This window comes from Hemicordylus capensis, chromosome 5 (genome assembly GCF_027244095.1).
Source record: "Hemicordylus capensis ecotype Gifberg chromosome 5, rHemCap1.1.pri, whole genome shotgun sequence".
Classification (NCBI taxonomy): Eukaryota; Metazoa; Chordata; class Lepidosauria; order Squamata; family Cordylidae; genus Hemicordylus; species Hemicordylus capensis.
The window spans coordinates 49,911,056-49,935,104 of record NC_069661.1 but is presented as its reverse complement, the minus strand read 5'-3'; the positions used below and the strand labels follow the sequence as shown (position 1 = coordinate 49,935,104).

At 42.2% G+C, this 24,049-nt stretch overlaps 1 protein-coding gene across 8 annotated transcripts in view; it reads right to left on the bottom strand.

The window, feature by feature from the left end:
• The window catches only part of JADE1 (jade family PHD finger 1), a 100,911-nt gene that overhangs the window by 70,487 nt on the left and 6,375 nt on the right, over positions 1-24,049 (bottom strand). For all 8 annotated transcript variants that reach the window (XM_053253309.1, XM_053253305.1, XM_053253308.1 and 5 more), the window contains exon 2: positions 16,904-16,981. In XM_053253309.1, coding sequence (XP_053109284.1) covers positions 16,904-16,955 — 52 coding nt within the window. In that variant the 5' untranslated portion in view covers positions 16,956-16,981. The remainder of the gene's footprint in view (positions 1-16,903; positions 16,982-24,049) is intronic.

Genomic DNA, 24,049 nt, shown 5'->3' with positions numbered 1-24,049 from the left:
AAACACACAAGGTTTCTACATCGCTAAATCAGACAACACAACAGAATTTCCAACACAGATGCATGCCTAGCTCTGGTATTTCCATCTGCCGAGACTCCTTCTGGGCTCTCTTTGAGCAAGAGTGGGCACCGTTGCCAAAAGCACAATTTGTTGGAAAACTGTGCAGCTGGAGCAAAAAATGGAAGTGGTTAGAACAGTCTGAGCTGCCAAGCCATCATCATAAAACCTTATTTCAGACTTCCTTCTAAGCCTGCCAAGATCGTGGACTAACAGACAGTCCACCCACCAGTCCCACACAATGCGGGCCACAGTCTGAGGGCAAATGCTCTGCAGAAAATTGCTTTCAAAACAAACAGCTCTAAACCAAAAGACAGAGATCATATTAATGTACCCAGGCTCACTGTTGGTACTCTATGCATTATAGATACTACTGCAGATATATCATATGCATTTGCTCATTAAGCATTTGCAGTGAGAGGTGTGTCATCACATTTTTGTCTGGTTTTGGTGGTAGCTGTTTTAAATGCAGCCACAGGAGGGAAAATCCAGACTGGGATTACAATGTGGAGTCCTTTTCCCCCCCAAAGAAAAACTGCTATTTGCCCCAGGAAGAGAGGAAAACATGGGCACAAATACCAGCTTTCTGCCCAAGGCAAATAGCATCATCAGGGGTAAAGGGTTAAAACTCCCTCCACCAGCTCACATCATGGTCCCAATCCAGATTCAGGACCTTCATGGCTATTATTTAAAAAATAGAAATAGAAATTGTTATTTCAGAAATATAATCTGGAAGTGCAATGGTGTGTTTGCTGTCTTGACTAAGAACGTAACAGCAGCCCTGCTGGGTAAGGCTCAAGGCTCTAGTGCAGCATCCTGTTTCCCACAGTGGCCCACCAGATGCCTCTGGGAAGCTCACAGGCAAGAGCAAAGGGCATGCCCTCTCTCTTACTGTTGCTCTCCTGCAACTGGTATTTAGAGGCATCTTGCCTCTGAAGCTGGAGATGGCTTATAGCCCTCTGACTAGTAGCCATTGATAGACCATGAGTTTATCTAAACCCCAATTAAAGCCATCCAGGCTGCTGGCAGTCACCGCATCCTGTGGCAGAGAATTCCACAATATTATGTGTAGTGTGAAAAAGTACTTCCGTTTGTTGCTCCTAAATTTCTTGGCATTCAGTTTCATCGGATGACCCCTGGTTCTAGTGTTATGAAATAGGGAGAAAAACTTCTCTCTATTCACTCTCTCCATACCATGTATGATTTTATAGTCTTCTATCAGGTCTCACCTCAGTCATCTTTCTTCTAAACTTAAAAGCCCCAGGTGTTGTAGCCTTGCCCCATAAGAAAGGTGCTCTAGGCCCCTGATCATCTTGGTTGCCCTCTTCGGCACCTTTTCCAATGCAGAATGTCCTTTCTAAGGTATGGCGACCAGAACTGTATGCAGTACTTTAAATGTGGCCACACCATAGTTTTGTATAAGGGCATTATAATATTAGCAGTTTTATTTTCAATTCCCTTCCTAATGATTCCAAGCATGGAATTGGCCTTTTTTCACAGCTGCCGCACATTAAGTCGACACTTTCAACGAGCTGTCCACCATGACCCCAAGATCCCTCTCCTGGTCAGTCACTGACAGCTTAGACCCCATCAGTGTATAAATGCAGTTGGGGGTTTTTGCCCCAATATGCATCGCTTTACACTTGCTAACACTGAATTGAATTTGCCATTTTGTTGCCCACTCCCTCCAGTTTGGGGAGATCCTTTTGAAACTCCTTGCAAACCCTTTTGGATTTTCACTATCTGAAATAGTTTGGTGTCATCTGCAAATTGGGCCACCTCGCTGCTTACCCCAACTTCTATATCATTTATGAATAAATTGAAAAGCACTGGTCCCAGTACAGATCCCTGGGGGACCCCACTTCTTACTTCCCTCCATTGTGAAAACTCTCCATTTATACCTACCCTCTGTTTCCTGTCCTTCAACCACTTACCAGTCCACACGTGAACCTGTCCCCTTTCCCATGGCTGCTATGTTTTCTCAAGAGTCTTTGATGAGGTACTTTGTCAAAAGCTTTTCAAAAGTCCAGGTATACTATGTCAACTGGATCACCTTTATCCACACACCTGTTGACACTCTCAAAGAACCCCAAAAGCTTGGCGGGGCAAGATTTGACTTTGCAGAAGCCATGCTGGTTCAGCAGGGCCTGAAGGACACAACCTGCTAGCAGTGATAATTAGCCCCTTCTAATGCAACGTTTAACAACAGTACTATCCTTTGCCTGATAATTCTTTATCGGATAGTTCATTTAGCAATGACAGCTAACCCAGCCTTGCAGTTAAATCCAAAAAGCTTACTTGCCCAGAAAGAAACGTTTACTAGCCCACCTACCAGCATAGATCTATATTGGATATTTGCAGCTCATTGAAGGACTGAAAAGAAATAAGAATCCAGCCTTTCACAATTTACAAAAAGATTGATGCCCGTTGATTATTTATTTAAAACATATATACCCTGCCCCTCTAGTGCAATACTGCTTGAGGTGGCTCACTAAATTAGTAAAACAGATAACAATATAAAATTAACAGAAGTTAAGTAAAAACAAGACCAAATTAGAACTAATTACAAATTAGAAACTTTAAGTTGGAATGCTAAAAGCCACCAGATGTGAGCAACAGATAAAACATTTAAAAGTTCCTCAAAAAGCTAGGTCTTTTATTTTTGGTCTATGACCGTAAATAAATTATCTATTATCTAGGTCTTAATTTTTCATTTCTTTATTTTTTATTTTTTAACCCTGAAGGAGGGAGCACAACAAAGCTCTTCCAGGAGTGACTGTCTGCAAGTTTAAGTCTCAAACTACCTTTTTGTTACATTGTTGAATGGCTTGAGACAGAGCTTCCTGTTTCAAGTGACCCCTCCAGAGCAGCATATACTTCTATAAGACACACCTCCTTCTGTACATACCTATTATTACTACGAATATTTATATACCGCTTTTCAACAAAAGTTCCCAAAGCAGTTTACACAGAGAAATAAAAAGTATTAAGTAAAATGACTCCCTGTCCCCAAAGGGCTCACAATCTGAAAAAGAAACAAGATAGACACCAGCAACAGTCACTGGAGGGTTGCTGTGCTGGGGATGGATAGGGCCAGTTGCTCTGCCCCTGCTAAATAAAGAGAATCGCCACTTTTTTTAAAGGTGCCTCTTTGCAGGGGAATATACCTCATCGATACAGTCCATGTTTTCTTAGCCTACATATAGTTTGCTGTGCTATAGTCAAGTACAGCAAAGTGTTTGGCTAGTTACAGAGCTGTGAAACGTGGCCTGGTCATCTTGTTACACACTGCTGAGACTGTTCCTTTATGCCATAAGTGGCCTAAGTGCCACTTGGGAACTGCGTATGACTGGTGAATAATACAATTGCAATTCTGGGGCAATTCAACAGTTGATTTGATCATTATATTAAAGACAGAAGCTTGCACACTTCTCCCTTTCCTTATCCTCAGTCGTATTCTTGAAGAGAACGTGCTTTCACAATTAAGAATTTTCACTCTTTGGTGTATCGTTCCCAAATATGACACACCAAATCCAAATCCACTATAGATAATTGTGTGGGTTTCCCAGAAAAACATTTCCATGCGATTTGATTCACTCAATTGCACAAAACGTGCTTAAACCATTTTTCTCAGAAAATGTTACTATGCAAATTGCCCTGCCACCCTGAACAGATTGTGATCCAATCTGGCATATTTGCAGTGGATCACCCTATAGAAAGCCTTTTTTATATCAAAAGATTGCTGTAGTTAAAGTAGCTCTTTTATTTTATTAATGGATGCAGGAAATTCAAACAGCAATTTGAGAGCCATTTGTGCAGCCTCTCAGGAGAACATGGTGGAAGAAACCTAGTCTGAAAGAGACCCCAAGGTACAGGATCCCTGGAGATTCCATAAACTAGACTGAGGAAGGGAGGGACAGTCCTACAGGGGATCTGTGGGAATTTGGAGAAGCAAAGGGGCTATTGCAAATAATGGATGTGTTTTCCAGGACAACCTATGAAGCAACATTGTAGTGACACAAACCATTACAAAACCCAGCATATTGTAGTGGTTAGAGTGCTGGACTAGGACTGGGGAGACCCGAGTTCAAATCCCCATTCAGCCATGATACTTGCTGGGTAACTCTGGGCCAGTCACTTCTCTCTCAGCCTAACCTCCTTCACAGGGTTGTTGTGAGGAGAAACCTAAGTATGTAGTACACTGCTCTGGGCTCTATGGAGGAAGAGTGGGATATAAAATGTAACTAACTAACTAACATTTTTCTCAGTACTGTCTAAATTGACAGGCAGCAGCTATGCAGGATTTTTACACAGGGGTCCTTCCCAACCCTACCTGGAGATGCCAGGGATTAAATCTGGGATTTTCTGCATGTAAATCAAGTGCTGGAACACTAAGCTATAGCCTCTCCCTTACCATCAGAAATTGTGTCCACTCATCCTATATAAGCAAGTTCATTGGTTTTCAGCTGTGGGTTGTAACCCTTAACTGGGTTGCATCCTGAGATCCAAACTGGGTCAAAGAGGGGAGCCACGGCCATTTTCTATTTCTGCTTCCAGTTCTTTTTCTTCTTCTTTTTTGAATGAAGGGATGGGGGAGTATGAAGAAAGAAAGGGAAGGAAAGATGGATATGGAAAGCATTAAAAATTGTCCCTGTGTCGCAGGCTGCGGTTACAAGTGTGTTCCAATCTCAAAAGACTGAAGACTGCTGCTCTAGTTTACTGGAATCTCAGTCGGTCTCAGGTGGAGGCCGACTGTTCCAGAGCTGTCAGGGCAGGGGCGGATCTTATCTATAGGCAAAGTGGATGGTGCTCACCTTAAATTTTTCAGTCTGCCATGTAGTGCCTGCCTCCATTTTGTGTGCCTACTGCCTCCCTCCGTTGTTCCCTGCTGCTCTTGCCTGCAACCTGCTGTTGCTTTAAGAGCTGTGATCTGGGCGGCAGTAGCACCAACCTCAAACAACAAATAAAAAGCACCAATCTTTTAAAATATGAATAAGGCAGGAGCCAATAAGCACGTTTTGTTTTGCAACGTGGGTGGTCTTAGCTACTCAGAAGAATCCAATCACCATTCATGATTGTGAAGTCTAACCTTTTGCTGGCTTTCTAGTTTGTTCGGAGAGAAGGAATTCAACCTCTGCTTTCTCTCCCTTGCTCTCTGATATGATCTGTTTGCAAAGCCCATGGCCCATTCCCAAAAGGACTAGCAATAAAACATTGGAAGGAATGGCAAACTGTAAGACTGGACTAATTAGATTAGAAACTGGCATAAGAAGCCAGAAAGTTCTTTTATGGCATATGCATGGATTTCTGAGTCCAAACTGCTTTTCAAATAATTGCAGAAGTGGCTTTCCATGTGGGTGAGGTATGTAGAGAAGGGATAGATTCTGTTGGAAGGACAATATTTTTTTAAAAATCAATTTGCTATGCAGAGAGCTAACCAGGTTTTTCTCTGAATTGTGGCCAATATCTATAACATTAACATGTCCAATGGAGGTTATGGTTCATTGGGCAAGGATTAAGGAAGTGATCTCAACACATTTGTTGCTTGCTAGGATGGACACCTAGGCAAAGTGGTGGGCACCCAAGTTGGACAGAGATTGGCACCCAGCTGTCCAGCAGGCATAGAGTAGGGAGAGGGTGTCTCCATGCATCTTTGCTTCCCATGGTTTCCTCTAGGTTACAGGAGAAGGTTCATAGCTGCAGCAAGCATCATTGAAAACCTGTGATTTTTCTATTATTTATGTATGCATTTTTTAAATAGGCAGGCAGACCTGCCCTTTTAACTTCAGAATGCATTTGTTCTCCACTCTTGTAGCTGGTCTGTGCTTTATACGTATCTATTTACTTTTACATGTATAGCCTGTGCTCTCTCCAGAAAGCCCAGAGTGGTGCACACGGTTACATTTATCCTCCCAACAGCTCTTTGAGGAAGGTTATGCTGAGAGAAAAGAGACTGTCCCAAAGTCACCCAATGAGTTTCATGGCTGAATGGAGATTTGAACTTGGATTGCCCCAGTCTAGTCCAGCACACTAACCACTTTACCACTCTGGCTCAGAGCTGTTTCTTCTTGTAATTTATTATTATAGTATTCATTTTTTAAATAATCAGGCGGACAGAGCTGCCCTGGTGACTTCAGAATACATTTACTCTCCACAGAAGCAGACATTTGCAGTTGGTCTGTGCTTTACTTGTGGCTTGTAAAGTTTTTTCCGTGAGAGTGTGAGAGAGTGTGTGTGTGTGTGTGCACGCGCACATGCTTGTGTTTGGATCCTGCCATGTTGGATACAAATCTACACACTACTGCAGTCCTGTTAAGTACTATTAAGCAACTGATGTTTTTCATATTTCTCCATATCTCTGCTGATGAGCAATTTAGATTTGTGTCTGTATTTGTATTTTGATCTCACTTGTTAGCTACAAATCTACACTTTGCCAGTTATTGCAAAGGCAACCGCCTATTCCTGGCTCCACTTCCACAGCTGCCCACAATGGGCTCCACCTCTCACTACCTGTGGCTCCACCCATCACTTGCCCTGCCTAGCACCCCCCACCCCGTCCCAGGAACCACCAGCCGCCACTGTGTTAGGAGTCTACAAATACTGATTTAGCTTGCTAGCCAGCCACTGCTTGCAGTTACTACTAATGCTTACCACTTCCCCAAGTCCTCAGGCACTCTGAGGGCAAATAGAGCTCTTCTCTCATTTATGCTGTAGTATAGCCCTACTGAGCCACCTAATGGCTCAGCGGGGAAATGACTTGATTAGCAAGCCAGAGGTTGCCGGTTTGAAGCTCCACTGGTATGTTTCAACACCTATATCTGGCAGCAGCGATACAGAAAGGTGCTGAAAGGAATAATCTCATACTGTGAGGGGGGCGGCAATGGTAAGCCCCTCCTGTATTCTACCAAAGAAAACCACATGGCTCTGGGGTCACCAGAAGCCAACACTGACTCAACGGCACACTTTACCTTTACAGCCCTACTGAGACATTAAGTTAAACGAATGTACAGATGTCTGTACAAACATACATTTTTTTTTGGTGAATGATTGTACCTGAGTTCATTTTAAAAGTGAATCTGGGTACAGGCCCCCAAATGCATGATACAGATAAGAAGTGTACTGTTGTACCTGTGTTCAGCATTACATGTGAATAGCTGTACCTGTGTACACTGCACATGTTGCATGAGTGTTCAACATGATGTCTGGTGAAGGAGAGGAGAGCTAGTCTTGTAGCAGCAAGCATGACTTGTCCCCTTAGCTAAGGAGGTCCTCCCTGGTTGCATTTGAATGGGGGATTTGATGTTAAGATATTCCCCTCAGGGGATGGAACTGCTCTGGGAAGAGCATCTAGGTTCCAAGTTCTCTCCCTGGCAGCATCTCCGAGATAGGGCTGAGGGAGACTCCTGCCTGCAACCTTGGAGAAGCCACTGCCAGTGTGTGTAGACAATACCGAGCTAGACAGACCAATGGTCTGACTCGGTATATGGCAGCTTCCTATGTCCCTAAGGTAACAAACAGTGCAGAGACTCCTGCCACTTCTTTGCTTTTTCAAAATGCAGTACAAAGAAAAAGAAGACACCCCCCTCCACCAACCTGTTTTCACTTTGCTCAGACCTTCAGGAGGGAAAGGCCAGTTGTCATGGGAGACTCAGATTTGTCAAATCCTGAGAACTGGGCAGCACTGCTGCTTCCTTCTTTCAGAACATCCGTGTGGGATTTGGCTGTTTCAATGAGGTTCCCCTTTGGATCCTGAGTGGAGAGGGTCCTTCAAGCAGCTAAACATTAAGATGTATTGTAGGGAAATGCATCTCTTGAAGTCAATGTTTCCAAACTTCTCAAGGATGGGGCACTCAGCCAGACTTCCTTGGAAGCAGATCACTCGCTAACCAGCACACTAAGAGGCACTTGCTTAATTAACTCAACTACCTGTTTGCACTTGTCAAGTGCTGGAGGGCAAAACCGAGGCTCATTCTCTCTTTCTCTAGAGCAGATATTACACTATCACTGCCATTAACAAGATAAAAGCTTTTGTGTTTGGGTTTTTTCCCCTCCCAGCTACCACAATAGCCTATCAGTCTTGGTGCTATGCTTCCAAAAGCTTTATGGCCACAAATAATCTATGCTTATGCTTGCATATGGATCCTAGGGCTCTGTAAAAATTTGCACAGATTAGGAGCAGAGAGCTCCTTCAGAGATTATCCTCACCAGGTAATGATCCATGTCAAAAGGTCTTGTTGAGACCTCTCCCTCCCCATCTCCCCTATCACATATCACCAATATCATTCCCTGCTACATATGTCATGGGTCAGCCAAAATCACTCTGGGAGAGCCTCAAGGTTGTCCCAAAATCCTGAGCTAGCATGGGTATTGAAGTTCCCCCAGGACCTGCAGCCAGCAGGTTCCAAGCAGAAAATTATTACGCAGCAAAGCAGCCACGCCTCAACCGAATCCCTAATCTAAACTGTACATCTAGTAACTGACATGGACACAATATTGTCTCATTAGAAACCTGATCTATGGGCTACATAGCGATGTGCTTTGCAACTAGAGGTTGCATTTCCAGACTGGACAAACTGAATCAGGTAATGAATTTCCCCTATACTTTGACAAGAGTAACTCCTTATGTAAACAACTTGCTTCTTATTAAGATAAATGCAATTACTCACAAAATTATCCATACAAGGGAGCAGTTATTTTTCCCCAGTTCCATTATTCCACCAGGTCTCAACAAATTGGCTGCACTTCTGCTTTATGTCCAACATAGTTTTCTCACTTCATAAAAGTACTTTGAGTGGCCATTATGGGAGTACTTTGCATATCAATATAGAAGTGAAGCTAAAATTATGTACAGCCAGAGTTCAGCTGAAATATCTGACTATAGAACACACATTACCAAAAACAAAAAACAAACAAACCACCCAACCTCAAAACCAACAGTTTAAAAGCTAGGAGCTCACTCCCATTAAAGCCAATGGGAATATGCCAATTAGTTCAGCAAGAACATTATCACAGGCGGCCCTCTTTATCTGCAGTTCCAGCACCCACAGTATCACGCATCTGCAGCTGGGCAATACAGACCTGACCTCATTATCCGCAGTTCTTAAAACAGGCAAAATTTGCCTATCTACAGTTCCTGGGTGGCTAGAAGATTAGTTCCAGTGTCATATCCGGCCACCATTCTGCAGAACAGAGCACTTGTGTGGCTCTTTAAAAAACAAACAAAAAAACCCACCATGGTTTTTCATGGGAAATTAGAGGAGTTGGGGGGGGGGGCAGTGCTGGACAGCTGAAGAGCATGGTACAGTACTTTCTCTCTCTTATTTCTGCCTCCTCCCCACCTTTTTAGCCCTTTTTTTAACCTCAAGGAGCCTAATTCCCCAATTCCCATTGACTCAAGGTTTAATCATCCGCAGTTGTAGGCCAGAATGGAACCCCCATGGATAACAAGGGCCACCTGTACACTGTAAAGCTGCAGGACCGCAAAGTTCAATGTGCCTTCTGAGCAGAAAGCATGCTCATATCAAAAAAAAAAAAAAAGAGGATCAAGGGAACTAGCCCCACTCAAAACAACATATTGCCAAAAACCAGACAAGTGTAGAACCAGAACAAGCAGAGGAACACAGGAAGCTGCCTTATACCAAGTCTATCCAAGACTGTCAGCAATGACTGGTAGTGGCCCTCCAAGGTTCCAGGCAGGAGTCTTTCCCAGCCCTACCTGGAGATTCCATTGAATGAACCCAGGACCTTCTGCATGCAAAGCAGATGCTCTACCACTGAGCTACGGCCCCATCCCCTACCACAAACCAAAAAAGCAAGCCATTCTGTGCTGATCTAACTGGCATTCCTATTTCCAACATCTTACTTGGCTGTCAGTTCCATGGATTTTCATGAATTTGCTTCCACCAGTTGTGCATAGCATGGAGATCTGAAAAGCCGTGATCACACAAAAAAAATATTAAAAGCCAGGACAGGGCATCCAAAAATTTAGCCTACAAAACCATCATCAACCCAAGGAACATGGAATAAAGTCTTTGTCTTCATTCATCTTTAAAAGAATAATGCCATGTTTGTCATCCTGCCTTCCTTGGCAGAAGAGTGGGATATAAATGTAATAAAGAAAACCTAAAAAGCCAAAAAGCTGCTTTCTAGAACCAGAAAGGAACTGACTTCATTCTTTTTTTCTTCTTCTTCTTTTTAGAGATATAGGTTTCCTTCCTGGACAGAGCAAAACTTGAACTCGTGTAGTTATTTCCTGGTAAACATATAGAAGTTAAAGCTGGCCTGGATTTACTTTCAAATAGCAAGAGACTAATATTTCAAGACTCAGCAACACCAAGACTCAGTCCTCTACCGTAACAATAAATTTAGAATCATGCAACTAAATAAAAATGTCACAGCAACCAATATAAAACAAGAAAATCTGCAGTTTGTTTCAATCAAAGAATCTGGAACTCTTAAACAAAGAATTCTAGGTCCTTTGACTGAAACATCCCAATGAGCCATTGTCAATGGGGGCAGTTTACACATGCAGTCCAAATAATTCACTAAATGCTATGGTCAGAAGAACTTTTTTCAATTTGCCTGGAAAAAGATGTCAGCCTGGATCAGAACTGAATAAATATCTTTTCAAATGTCAGTGCAACTCTTCAATGGGCCAACTCATGTTCTCCCATTCATATCACTACAGCATAAAATCATAATAAAAAACAATTAAATGAAATTTTTCCTCCTACCAGGAGGGCCCTCAAACTCTTCGCACTTATGTAGCACTTTCTATCCCAGGAGATGTGCATTTGTTTATGCTAAACCAGATGAAATGCCTCTGAGAACTAGAGAGTAAGTAATTCACTTGTTTGGACAAGAAAAATGTTTTTCGAAATGCCACCTTTACCACCGACTCAAATGATTTTCTGTTTTTAAACTAAAGAGCTCCAGTGCTGTATCATCTTATCTCAGGAGACTTATTTTATGAAATTGATATTAATTGCAGAGAGAGATGAAAAAACATTAGCACCAAGGGTAAGACCCAATCAAACTGACATGTTGAGAAGTGGAGATTTTGTTTTTTGTTTACCTACAGGTGAAACTCGGAAAATTAGAATATCGTGCAAAAGTCCATTAATTTCAGTAATGCAAATTAAAAGGTGAAACTGATATATGAGACAGACGCATTACATGCAAAGCAAGATAAGTCAAGCCTTAATTTGTTATAATTGTGATGATCATGGCGTACAGCTCATGAAAACCCCAAATCCACAATCTCAGAAAATTAGAATATTACATGGAACCAAGAAGACAAGGATTGAAGAATAGAACAATATCGGACCTCTGAAAAGTATAAGCATGCATATGTATTCAGTACTTGGTTTGGGCCCCTTTTGCAGCAATTACTGCCTCAATGCGGCGTGGCATGGATGCTATCAGCCTGTGGCACTGATGAGGTATTATGGAAGACCAGGATGCTTCATTAGTGGCCTTCAGCAATTCTGCATTGTTTGGTCTCATGTCTCTCATCCTTCTCTTGGCAATGCCCATAGATTTTCTATGGGGTCAGGTCAGGCAAGTTTGCTGGCCAATCAAGCACAGTACACTGTATACTTTTCAGAGGTCCGATATTGTTCTATTCTACAATCCTTGTCTTCTTGGTTCCATGTAATATTCTAATTTTCTGGGATTGTGGATTTGGGGTTTACATGAACTGTACGCCATGATCATCACAATTATAACAAATTAAGGCTTGACTTATCTCGCTTTGCATGTAATGCGTCTGTCTCATATATCAGTTTCACCTTTTAATTTGCATTACTGAAATTAATGGACTTTTGCACGATATTCTAATTTTCCGAGTTTCACCTGTATACATCTCCATTCTTCCTAAGAAGCATGACAAGAGCCTGGGCAAGTGGGAACTCCTTCCTTCTCCTTTGTTCTGTTACAAAAAGCTGTGAATCATCAGAATTCATTCCCTTGACCAGCATATGATTAGGGAGGCCAATCTTTCTGTACATACATAGGTAGAGCCTGGGTAACTTGGGAACCCAGAGATCTTCAAGAGAGGAGGAAAGGACAATTATTGGCATTCTGAACCTTTGACCTACCATCTGAAATACCCAGGAGGCCCACTGGCTGGATCTCAGAGTTGTCCATTTAATCTGTTAGCAGTCATATTGCATGTTCCCCAAATATGTTCCACCCTGATTGACTGGAGATGAGCTTCTGCAAATTCAACAGCCATATGGCCTCCTTCTGTAGATATGAAGACTTGATTTATCCCAACTACTGATGTATGCTTTTGTGGTTATATTCTTTGTATAAATGAGGGCACATTGATTCACAATTCTGTTCTGGAAGATCAGAAGACTGAGATGTACACCCACAGCTTGAGCTAATTTATGTCCTACTTGGGTTCAGCAGTGCTCCACCTTCTTTGCAATGAGGTATCCAGCCCTAGAAACCCACATCCACTGTTATCCATAGCCTCAGAGGTTCCACCAGGGATACTCCCTACATGAGATTGATAAGACTCAGCCAGTGATTTTCAAACTAGATGGGAAGCTGGAACTATGATCTTGACTAAGTTGGTGATCTGTACTGTACAAAAAAATCCTTGCAGAGACAATCCTTGCAGTCTCACCCATGGAATCGCTTGCATAGAAGAGAGCATCACATCCAATAGCTTAGCCAAATCCTGGGGGTAAAAGAAGAATTTTCTCCTGGAGCTTGCAAACCACACAGAAGATTCTGAATTCCTTTAGAGTATGTAGATAGAATCTCTGCCGCCTGTGTATCAAAGATCACTCACAGATGAACAAGCTGCAGATTCAGTTGGAAGGATAAGTCTTCTCTAAAAGAAGCCAGTCAAAAGAGCTCTGACTTTTCTAAGACTGCAGGCCCCTTTTATCATTCAGTTCTATGAAGATGATTTCAAGCACCTCCACTTTGGCTTCACAGAAAGGAAAGGCAGTTAGATCATTTTAGATTTGCTTTTCCTGCCCAAACCCCTAAGCCAGAGGTTCCTCCTAGGTACTGCATTGGAAAGAAAGCATCTAGGTCTTAAAAGTTACAGTTGTGCAATGGAGTCGGCATTGACTCCTGGCAACCACAGAGCCATGTGCTTTTCTTGGTAGAATTCAGGAGGGGTTTAGCATTGCCTTCTCCCGTGCAATAAGAGATTATGCCTTTCAGCACCTTCCTATATCGCTGCTGCGGATATATCGCTGCTGCGGATATGGAGTTTCCCGTATTCCGGGAAACACACCAGCAGGGATTCCAACCAGCAGCCTACTGCTCTCTAGGCAGGTTCCTTCCCTGCTGCACCATTAGGTGGCTGAACACTATTCAGAGAGGTATCAGTAACAGAGAACTCCAACATGTCTACTTCACAAAGTCCTTACTGCATTGTAACAAAGCAATTGGTGGCCCAGGCACAGAGATAGACTATCCTAGAAAAAGGGGGAAAGGCTAGTGATACAATAAAGCAGCACTGGCCTCAAAGTTCTTCTTTAATGTGGCCTGCTTTCATTCGTCATAAGGGTCGCTGGGAGATTCATTGTCATTTAGCTGTTCCACTAACCAGCAGGACAGAAACAGGTTTATAACATCTTTTGGAAAATTATAAAAAGTGTGTGTCAGTTTTGGTTGGGATCTGGATTTTATGGAACTTAACTACTTATCTTTGAGGAATAAGTCCAAATTGCTGAAAAAAGGAATTTCTAGGGAAGGTGGAGCTGTAGTCTGAAATGCTTCTGGAGCTGATAATGGGTTCTTCGTGACCTTCTTTTGGGCAGACAGTAGCAAGATACAAGGGATCTTACCCTATAATTTCTCAAAATTGACAGGGAAGAGAAGTCTGACCAATGACTGTTGGACAAAGGCAACTCCCTGGAATCCTTGCTTCAGAAACTGAGGCAATTCCCTTCAGAAAACCTTTTTGTCGCCCCTTCTCTCTTGACCCACTGTTGCTAGGGGGCAGGTGGAGGAATGAAATAAATTGCCTCATCCAGCAAGGCAGAATAAGTTGCATGGTACCAAGAAGCTGACCACTGGATCCTCCCATCTCGGCAGAGATATTTACCATGGGAATGGAAAAGTCGATACCAATAGTCCTGCATGTAGGCTCTTTTGTGCCTGTGAGAACAGGCTTTACAACCTCACCTACCAGAGGACAGTGTTACCTCTAAGGCGTGCGCACACACTCACATGTGTTTTTATGTCTGTTCAGTTAATTTTTTATCTCGCTCAGGTTGAATCAAGAAGGCCCCTCTCTAAATGCACGTGCGCACACACTGCCTTGATGCTGCTGCCCAGAACAAAACTCCTTCCGCACACAGATGGGGAAAAATAGAGAGAACAATGCCAGAGGACTAGTGTTTTTTGTGGCAGTAGCAACAGCGTTCCTGTCATCAGATCAAACAGAGAAACTCTAGAAGTAGTGTTCCCTGTAATCCCTGTAACAGCTATTCCCAGACGTTGTTGACTACAACTCCCACAATCCCAAGATAAATGCTATTGCTACTGGGGATGCTGAGAGTTATAGTCAACTACATCTGGGAATCCCTGTAACAGTGAACATTGCTGAGGAGCCATCCCCCAAAGTAAACTTGTGGAACACTCTCCCTGCTTGCTTTTTGACTGGAGTTACCACTGCTACCAACTTAGATTGATGTCCCTGCATTCAGGTGATGGGAGATCACCTCAGTCATTAGGATGATTCCTGCCTATGCATAGTTGATCATTGGCAGAACTGCTGCCTATCTCCCACAACTATCCTACCAGATTACACTAGGTTAAGGATCAGGAAGAGTGGGAGAACAAGTACACACACACGCCAGTGCCACTGTTTTGAATCAGTTTACTTTATACCAAGTTCTGTGTCCTTTGCTTTTTAAAATTGAGTTGGAGCTTGAGTGAAATCTTGCTGTCTTGTCTGACACAAGAAACAAACTGGCTTATAAGTGAGTGTCTCCCATGGTAGATGTCAACTTTGATCCTGCCTCTTGCTATCCCAGGGGGTGAACTTACGACTTGTCATGGCTGCTGCCCTGCACCTTGCACCACGGATATCTGTGCAGACAGGGTAGATGATGATGTAGTCATGACACTGGTTCACCATGGACTCAACTCATCAACACCTCTTACCATACTATCGCAAAGCCCCCCAAAAATGAGTTGAGTAGCCACTGTAATTTAATAAAGCATTTTCATGATTACAGAATCAACTTCAGATTCTCATCATGCCTACTTGGTTATGTGAATAGGTCTGTAGTCTTAGTGCCATGAAAAGCATCCTAAAAATCTTAAGCTTCTGGCTTGTGTTATGGTTTCTAGACTCAAAATTCTATTCAGAGTTTACAATGACTCTAACAGTAAACTTTAGTAGACAAGATTATGTTTTCTTGACCAGAAAGGAAAACGAGACTCCAAGGATGTATTCAGGCAAATCATTTCTCCTGGTGATAAGCTTACTCCAGGCAAAATTTACTGCAATTGATATTGCCCAAACATTCTTGCAAAGACTTCTCCCAAGAAGAGTCAATGTATAATGAAAACTTCAAACAACTAGACTACCATGCTACAGTTACAATCAATAACTAACAGTCACAGATATGTATAGATGCAAATTCACTGGAATACTGACACATAAGGTCCTTTTAAAGAGTTGACATATATGCCTACACGTATTAAAATGAAGTACAAAGAGATATATGGTTCTCTAAAAGCACCAAAAGTATACTAGGTGCTAAACATAGATCAAAGAAAACAGGTTCCCTCTGCCCATTAGACTCACAATCTAAGCTCTGTTTTGCAAACCAGGCAATCCAAATGCATCAATCAATCAATCTACTGTTTTTTAAATCACATGTGAAAGCCAACGGCAGCATTTCAAAATTAAAGATAGCCAAGGCTTGGGCATGAACGTTGATGTCTTGAATTTAGAGAAATAGTTACTGTATTTACCTGAATCCAAGACCAGGTTTTTTCCAAGTTTTTTATATTAGAAGTTGGGAGATCATCATAAACTGAGAGTCCTGTTCCTTTTGAGGAAATGCAGGTATAACCTGTATTTAACCTCTACTTTAAGGGTGTCATCAAATTCAGATTCATCTTCGATTTGGGTAAATACAGTAGACAGACCATCTATCTATCTGACAGACAAACTCCCCTTGCTGTATTTTATCCCACTGTGCAAGGTAAGAATCACAATATCTCCAAGGACCTGTATGTTCACACTATTGACAACCTCGTGATCCATCTATAAAGCTGTCATAACCCACCATTTGAGAAGCATTGGCTTAAATCACACTTTTTAAACTGAATGTTAGTGCTTCATAGCAGTAGTACCAAAAACATCACTAGGTCATTTTTCCATCTGTTAAATTAAGGGGTTTGCTCTACACGTAACAGGCTCACAGAAGCAGTACAAACTGTATCCAGAGTGTATATTACAAGCAACGAAAATGGTGAAGTAGCTTGACAAACAGTCCCAAATTAAACTTAGATCTCTTTATTACAAGCTGAAGACTTGACACCATTTTTAAATGACACTATATACATTTTCTTGAATGCTTTGCACCACAAAATATTTTAGTTCTTTTTTTAAAACAAACAAACAAAACCCCTAAAAGACGTACTACTGCATGCTGTGTAATCAGGAGTAGAGCCTTGGGATGACTTACTGCTGTTCACCTATTGTAATCTGTTTGATTTCAGAAAAGCTTTTTCATACCAACATTCTATCCTGCTGATATGCAAAACACCTTTGTTATTTAAAGTACCCCATTAAAATTGTGTTTTTAACAAACTCATAAACCTGGTGCGATCCAAGCACAACAAAAGAAGCACTTACTGCCATTGTCGTCAGAATCCTCACTGCTGCTGGGAAGTCGACCTCGTTTCATGATCTTCCAGGGAAACAGCAGGCAGCCTGCAAAGCAATATGACAGAAGTTAACCCACAATAACACCCACCGCACTCAAGTGCTGTATCAAACAGTATTCCAGGACTGAGAGCTCACAAATGAAAGAAAGTGGCATTAAACGGCATATGAAATACAAATAGTAAATATCCTGGAGATGTTTAATTAGAAACACATCACATGGGACGACCAAAGTGGAGATCTGAGAATAGGTGATGAGAGTCATCAAGCCACATCCATCACAAAGTTGTTGCGGTGTTTTTATTCCTTAGTTATTAGCAATCTGACAGCAAAATCAGATACTTTTTCATTAAGTGGCTCCTGTAAATATTTACATTGTCCGACACATTCCTGAAGGCTTTACTGCTGAGGAAGGCAACCTAAGACAACTATGTCTAAGGTCTACCCAGCTATCCACAGAGCAGACAATAAAGATACAAGTATTCCCAGCACTAACCAATCAATGGGCTCAAACTTCGTTAACTGTAAGAACATATAATATAGTGGATCTTCAGATATAAACACCTGATAAAGTCTGGGTTTATAATGAGAAGAAAAATTCTAGCCTGTGGGCTGAGGATATCCACATAAATCTGAGAAGCTAAGCCACACTGAAACCCTAGACAAACCCAAATTCAACAAGCCTTCATGCTACGTTCATGCTGGTCCACAATCCAAATTAACATATTCTGGATCCATGTGGATTTCCATGGCAAAGTGACCATAAGCAGTCACTTCGTGACAGCAAATAACATTGTAAGAATCTATGCAAAAGCTGACTAGTATCACAAGCTCTAACAGTACTACTGCTGTGAGCTATACCCCTGAATCTTTAAGTTATTCTAACTGCAATTCTGGATTTATCAAAAAATCAAAGCAGTAAAAGCAAATAGCAGAGTCATCTTCACATGTGTCTATTCTGACAGTCGCATTTGCTCTATCCATTCTGACAGCTGGGGATGCCCAGTTCCAATTGTTAACAATAGAGCTGTAGCCAATAGCCAACAGAGATTTGTAATACCAAATACAGGCAATTTAAGAAAAATAAATAACCTAAAAAATACTAGCCTGCCATAAGAGAAACGAAGTTACTATGAGACTGTGTAGAAGACAGTTTTGGTTATCCTTTGAATTAATTAAGTCAATTGCCCCTGAGGGAGAGTTGTAAGAATAGAAATGCACTGAGTTTATAAATCATCCTATGTGCATTTATGTGCATTTATAAACGGAGTTACCTTATAAACGGAGTTACCTACGGAGTTTATAAATCATCCTCTGTGTTAAAGGTATCCGCCCCCCCTCTTGACAGAATAGCCCTCTATACACTGTGCCTTCTAACAGGGATTCCCAGATGCTGTTCACTACAGCTCCCAGCATCCCTAGTTGCAGTGGCCTTTGGCTGGGAATTATGGGAGCTGTAGTCAACAACATCTAGGAATCCCTGTTAGAGGCAACACTGACTCTATATATACTTGCCACAAATGTTTGTCTGGTTATTGTTGAGTTTGACAAGTAAGGGCACTTGAACAACCTTTTCTTGATGTGTGTCAATATACTTTACAATTATGTTGGATTAGTGACCTAGCTTGTGAATGCTCCAACCCATGTCTAGATTGGGGTTTACCATATCCTGAAACATCTTTGACAAGCAGGCAGAAGTAGGATGTGATGAGTCTCACACTAGGCACGTATTGGAGCATTTATAAGTTCTGGCAAAAATGCCCCAAATCCACTAAACCTGCTGATGCGTGGTGACGTTGCATCATATCCAACTGTGTCATTTCTGGGAGGAAACTGTCTATCCTAATATGCCCCTTCAGACAAACAGATGCTCCAAAGCATTACATAATACCAAGGCTGCACAGCTGCGGCCCTCAAGTTGCTGTTGGACTACAGTTCCCATCATTCCCAGCCACAGTGGCCAATCATCAGGAATCTTGGGAGTTGAAGTCCAATATCTATAGGAAGGCCAAAGTCATGCAGCTCTTCATTGTACAATAAATGCAGGCTCTCAGTTACAAAATAAGAAGAGCCAGTGAGCATCCAAAAGCTAAAAGGCCAGGGGGCGGGGAGACTCAAACGGCAGAAACAACATGACACAACAAGTGAAGCAAAGCATGTTCACTGTGAATTAAAGTGACAAGTATTCTGGGACATGCATCAAATCTCATGAGGCTTCGTTTGCCATGTTTCAGTTCCAGTGACAATGAGGACTGGCCAAGCCATTAGCAGCAAAATCCCAAGGCATGCCTTCCAGGTGCAGTTTCAGGAATCATCTGCCAAGCTGATTTGCTTCTACTTTGGTGCACAGAAGCTGAACTAGTTAGATGCACATGCAAGTTGCAACTTCTAATAAGCTGCTCCATTGGCTTTTACAACATGAGCCCCAGCCAAGTAACGTATAAGGAATGCGGCTAATTGTAAAAAGTCACTTGAACAAAAAAAGAAGAAGGGGTGGGGCTAAATTTAAAAATGTATATATTTTGTTCTATTAATACTACCTGCAGGATAATAATAGTTCCCTCAGGTCCTAAATACAAAAATATCAGACAGACATGAAGCACACATTGGACCGGGTCTCACGATCAGTGAGACCCGGTTTCTTTGAGTGCGCGGGGAGAGCGGGCTAAGACCGCTCTCCCCACACATGAGCGGGGAGGGAGCCCTGGGCGGCCGGATTGGCTGCCCACACGATTGCTGGCTCCATGACAGAGCTGGCAGCGGCTGGGGGGAGTGGGGGCCAATTGGCCCCCGCAAGCTCCAGCATGCCTTGCACAAGCGCGCAGGGCATGCTGGTGAGACCCCCGGAGCCGAGAGGCAGCTTTTTGCCTCCCCTCCAGGGGTCTCCTCATGAGCAGGCGTAGCGCAAAGCCACGCCGTGGCTACTCATGATCTACAAAACCAGGTTTGCAGAGCACTCGCTCCACAAACCTGGTTTTAGGGCAGGGGTTCTTGAGCGGGTTACCCACTCTAGAACCACCAGGCTTGCAGCCAAGCCCGGTGGTTCTTACGATCTGCAAAAATCGGGCTAGGCTCTCCTAGCCAGATTTTTGCAGATCGTGAGAATGGCCCTATTATCATAAACAATCAGGTTCCCATTATCTCAAAGCATGAATTATATTTGTATGCCTCAGGTAAACAAAACTCCTTATCATCACACAAAGCTATAGGAGTAGGCTGTTCAAGAGGTGGCATAAAGATCTCTTGTGAGGCAGCCACTCAGAGGTGGACATTTTTTTCAAGAGATTCTTTCCAGAATAATCTGAGTTCTATCTACCAGTTCCAGCCTCTATTGCAAGATGTGGAATATGCCTCAGTGTTATGCAGACCAAGGTTGCAGAACAGTGGAAGTCTACAACACACTGAAGCTATTCACACGCGCATGCAAAACCGGGCTAAGGAAGCCCAGCCTGGTTTTGCACATGCCCAGTCCCGGTGGCACTGCGCCAGCAAACAGGCCTACTGAGCTATCCTCCAAAACAAGGTTAGGAGAGTGAGCAGTGAGTGAGTTAGGAGAGTGAGCAGGCTGGGGCGATCTCAGAGAGGGGAGGGGGGATCCCCACAATGAACTATTGGAGCTCCTACTGGCGGGGCAACGTGTCCCAGCACCCTGGCCCTCCGAGCTATTGGCAGGAGCTGGTAGTCATCTGGGCAGGTGATCCGACTGCCAAAGGGAAGCTCGATGCCTGTCTGCGGGGAGGTAAGCTCTTTAGGACTTCTTCCCCGCTAACCCTCTTTCCCTTTCTCACTGCTCATGAGAAAGGGATCTCTCTCCCATTTACTGATGGTTAAGTCAATGACAGTACAGGATGAAAATACAACAAAAAAGATTAACCACTGGCAGAAAGTGGAAAGTTAGAGCAAGGATTTGAAGAACTGTTATAGGTCAAGATTAAAACCCTCACTCCTGCTTGGGGAAATTCTGATGTGTAACTGACTACAAATGCTTGTAAAGGATTTTAAATACATGTTTCAACCTCGCTGCACAGAAAACAAATTCAGCAGCTAACATTAATAAAACCACCAACTGCACACGTGGAATATATAGCTGTTTGATATATCTCAATTCCAGTAAAAATCTCTCTTACACACACAATCACAATCACACCCCACAGGCTACCCCAATAGGATAATTTACGCATAATTATATTAAAGGAAAAGCCCATATATCACTCCACACAACTGGTGAAGGCCTGAAAACCAGTTTTTTCTTTAGCATCTTGTGTGTATGTGTGTGCACGTACACACACACACACACAAACACATCCTGTTTTCGCTACCAAGACTTTATGTTTCAATCAAGTGCTGTATTAGTCTGACCATCAGCCATCTCTCTGCCTTAGCTTTCTACAGAATGATTTCTGATTAAAAGCAGGTTTGTAAAAGAAGTGTCTTGTAAAAGTAGTGTCTGAAGACAGACACTAATAAGAAATGCATATACAAACAAAAACAAAAAAATGTTAAGCACCATTTAGGACAGGAGAGAGGAAAGGAATTACACAACTAAATGATGGTCCCAGGTTGTTGTTGTTTTTAAAAAGGAAACACCACTCTGCCTGTGGAAAGTTGGGCTAATCAAGGAGAATGGTTCCAAGTTTAATAGTCTAAATCTGATGCCTGATTTCTACTTGTAGGTTTGTTTTTATAAGTGCAAGTATTTTCAAACTCATGCAGCTTTCAGTTTGCCGCAGTCCTAGGCCTATACTACCTGCTGACTTGTATCCAAAGTTTTCTAGCCCATGCAAAGAGAGGCATTTCTGCTTATATTATTTTATTTAATTAGTTAGTTAGATTTATATGTCGCCCTACTCCCACAGGACTCAGGGCAGTTTACAAGCAATAACATACACAGCAACACAAGTCTATAAAATACATCTTACATAACGTCATAACCCCAGCCCCATACAGTACTCATTCCACATGACACAGTAACCATGGATTACAAGATCACTCTAGGACCAACTATCTCAGCGACTGAACACCCGACGGAACATTTCAGTCTTACATGCCTTACGGAAAGCCAACAGATCATGGAGAGCTCTGATATTATCCAGGAGACTGTTCCATAGAGCCGGGGCCACCACTGAGAAGGCCCTGGCTCTCGTTGATGACAGTTTAATATCCCTAGGGCCCAGGATCACCAAGGTATTACTTGTGGCTGATCTCAGGTCCCGGTGAGGGACATATTGAACAAGGCGGTCCTGGAGGTATGGAGGGACCATACCATGTACGGCTTAAATGTTAAAGTTAATATGAAGAGGGTCCACAGTTTCCACCCACTCTCCCACAGCATAACCCAAACAATTTCCAAAGGACCCAGGGTTCAGCCCTTAAGGATCACCTTTTCAGCACTGCTGATAATGCAACAGGGAGGAGGGGGCTAGAAAGTCCCTTTCCATGATCAGAAAACTGCTTCCAATTCTTAAGAGACACGATTCAGTTCTCACATAGCACTCTGACATACTGTTCAAAATGAGATGGTGTACTGCTTAAGAGTTTTAGGTGCTTTTGCTGAATTCTCAATGCGCGAGTTTTAGATGTACACTACAGGTTTAGGTAAACTAAGCAGATCTTTGCAAACTGAAAAAGTATCAAAGAATACAGTATCATTCATAGTATCTCCAGACCTTTGCAGGCGTCAATCTTTAATTCCTCAGGCTCCTGTCAGTAGCTGCCCACAAGAGATCAGGCATATTAACAGATTCTATTTTAATACCTTCCCTGGAGATGTCCATTTGCTTCTAGGATTGCCAAACAAGTATTCAAAAAAAAAAACAAAAAAAAACCAAAGTCCACTATGTTACTATATTATCTACCTTTTGTATAGCTAGCGGCCATTCTGAGGTAGAGCTTTTTGTAACAAGTCACTACCAATATGTTCTATAAACTCCACAATATTCTGTATTAAGTATTCAGAGTTCTTTTATAATAAAATACATCAGGTAAGCGTAACTGCTATGGACAAATTAATACATTTGACCAATATTCTGAATGCTAATAGCTTGCTCTTATGAATAAGACAGAAGTGTTTGAATGTTCTTTTCTCAGTAATAATGGTCGTTAAACAACAAACTAGTTAAAATCAAAAGTAGTTTGTCAAAATGAATTGTGTGTAGTGAAACCATGGATTACAAAACTACTACAATTTTAAGGATGTCAATAAATGCATAAGTTAGAATTAGCTAGCCAATGCCATATATGTGAAACTTTCAGAATATTAGTGACACCTTTGGACAGAAATAGTTCAAATCCCTAGGGCTCTGGAATCAAATTTCAGTCATTTTGGCTCTTAGGCATTTTACAACTGTGTATCATATTGAGTTCCTAAACAGTCATAGCAAGAAGAGAATATATTTTCATAATTTACCTACTGGCTGAAAAACATTGAAGACAGGAATTCATGACCATTTCTGAAAATGGGGCAAGATGAACAGAAGTACATCCAAATGATACATCTTGGGGTACTATCCCTTTAAGATGATCATTAAGTGACCTAAGAAAGGTTGTTCTCAGCAAATTGGCAACATTCACAAACCTTATAAAAGGATTTAGTCTAAAACTGGCTGGGGAGAATTATAACACTATTATACAACACAGAGCACACTACAAAATAGCAACTGAAATGTGGAATCGATTAGCTCAAATGGCGAAACAGTCAAACTACTCCCTAACATCAGAGGCAATTTTTTCCAGTATCCAGCAGATCAGCAATCACATTCATCCAAAGTATATCTAGCATTCTCACATTCATACTTAGTCTGACCTCCTCCATAATTGAACAACATCCCTGCAAAGCTAGCCATTTCTAATTGTTACGTTCCAAAGACAAGTTGGATTGTCAGTTTTGATGCAGCCACCATGACAACCCAATATATCTTGGGACATTGACTTGCCACTTACTGGCTCAACTGACATTTCTATTTTTTTTTCCCCAGGACATGCTGAGTCTGATATTATTCAATTCAATTCACATTGCCCATCAACATGTATCCCCAGTGCAGGGATGCACAATCTTGGTCCTCCAGCGGTTGCTGTACTACAACTCCTAATCATTCCTCGCTATTGGTCACTGTGACT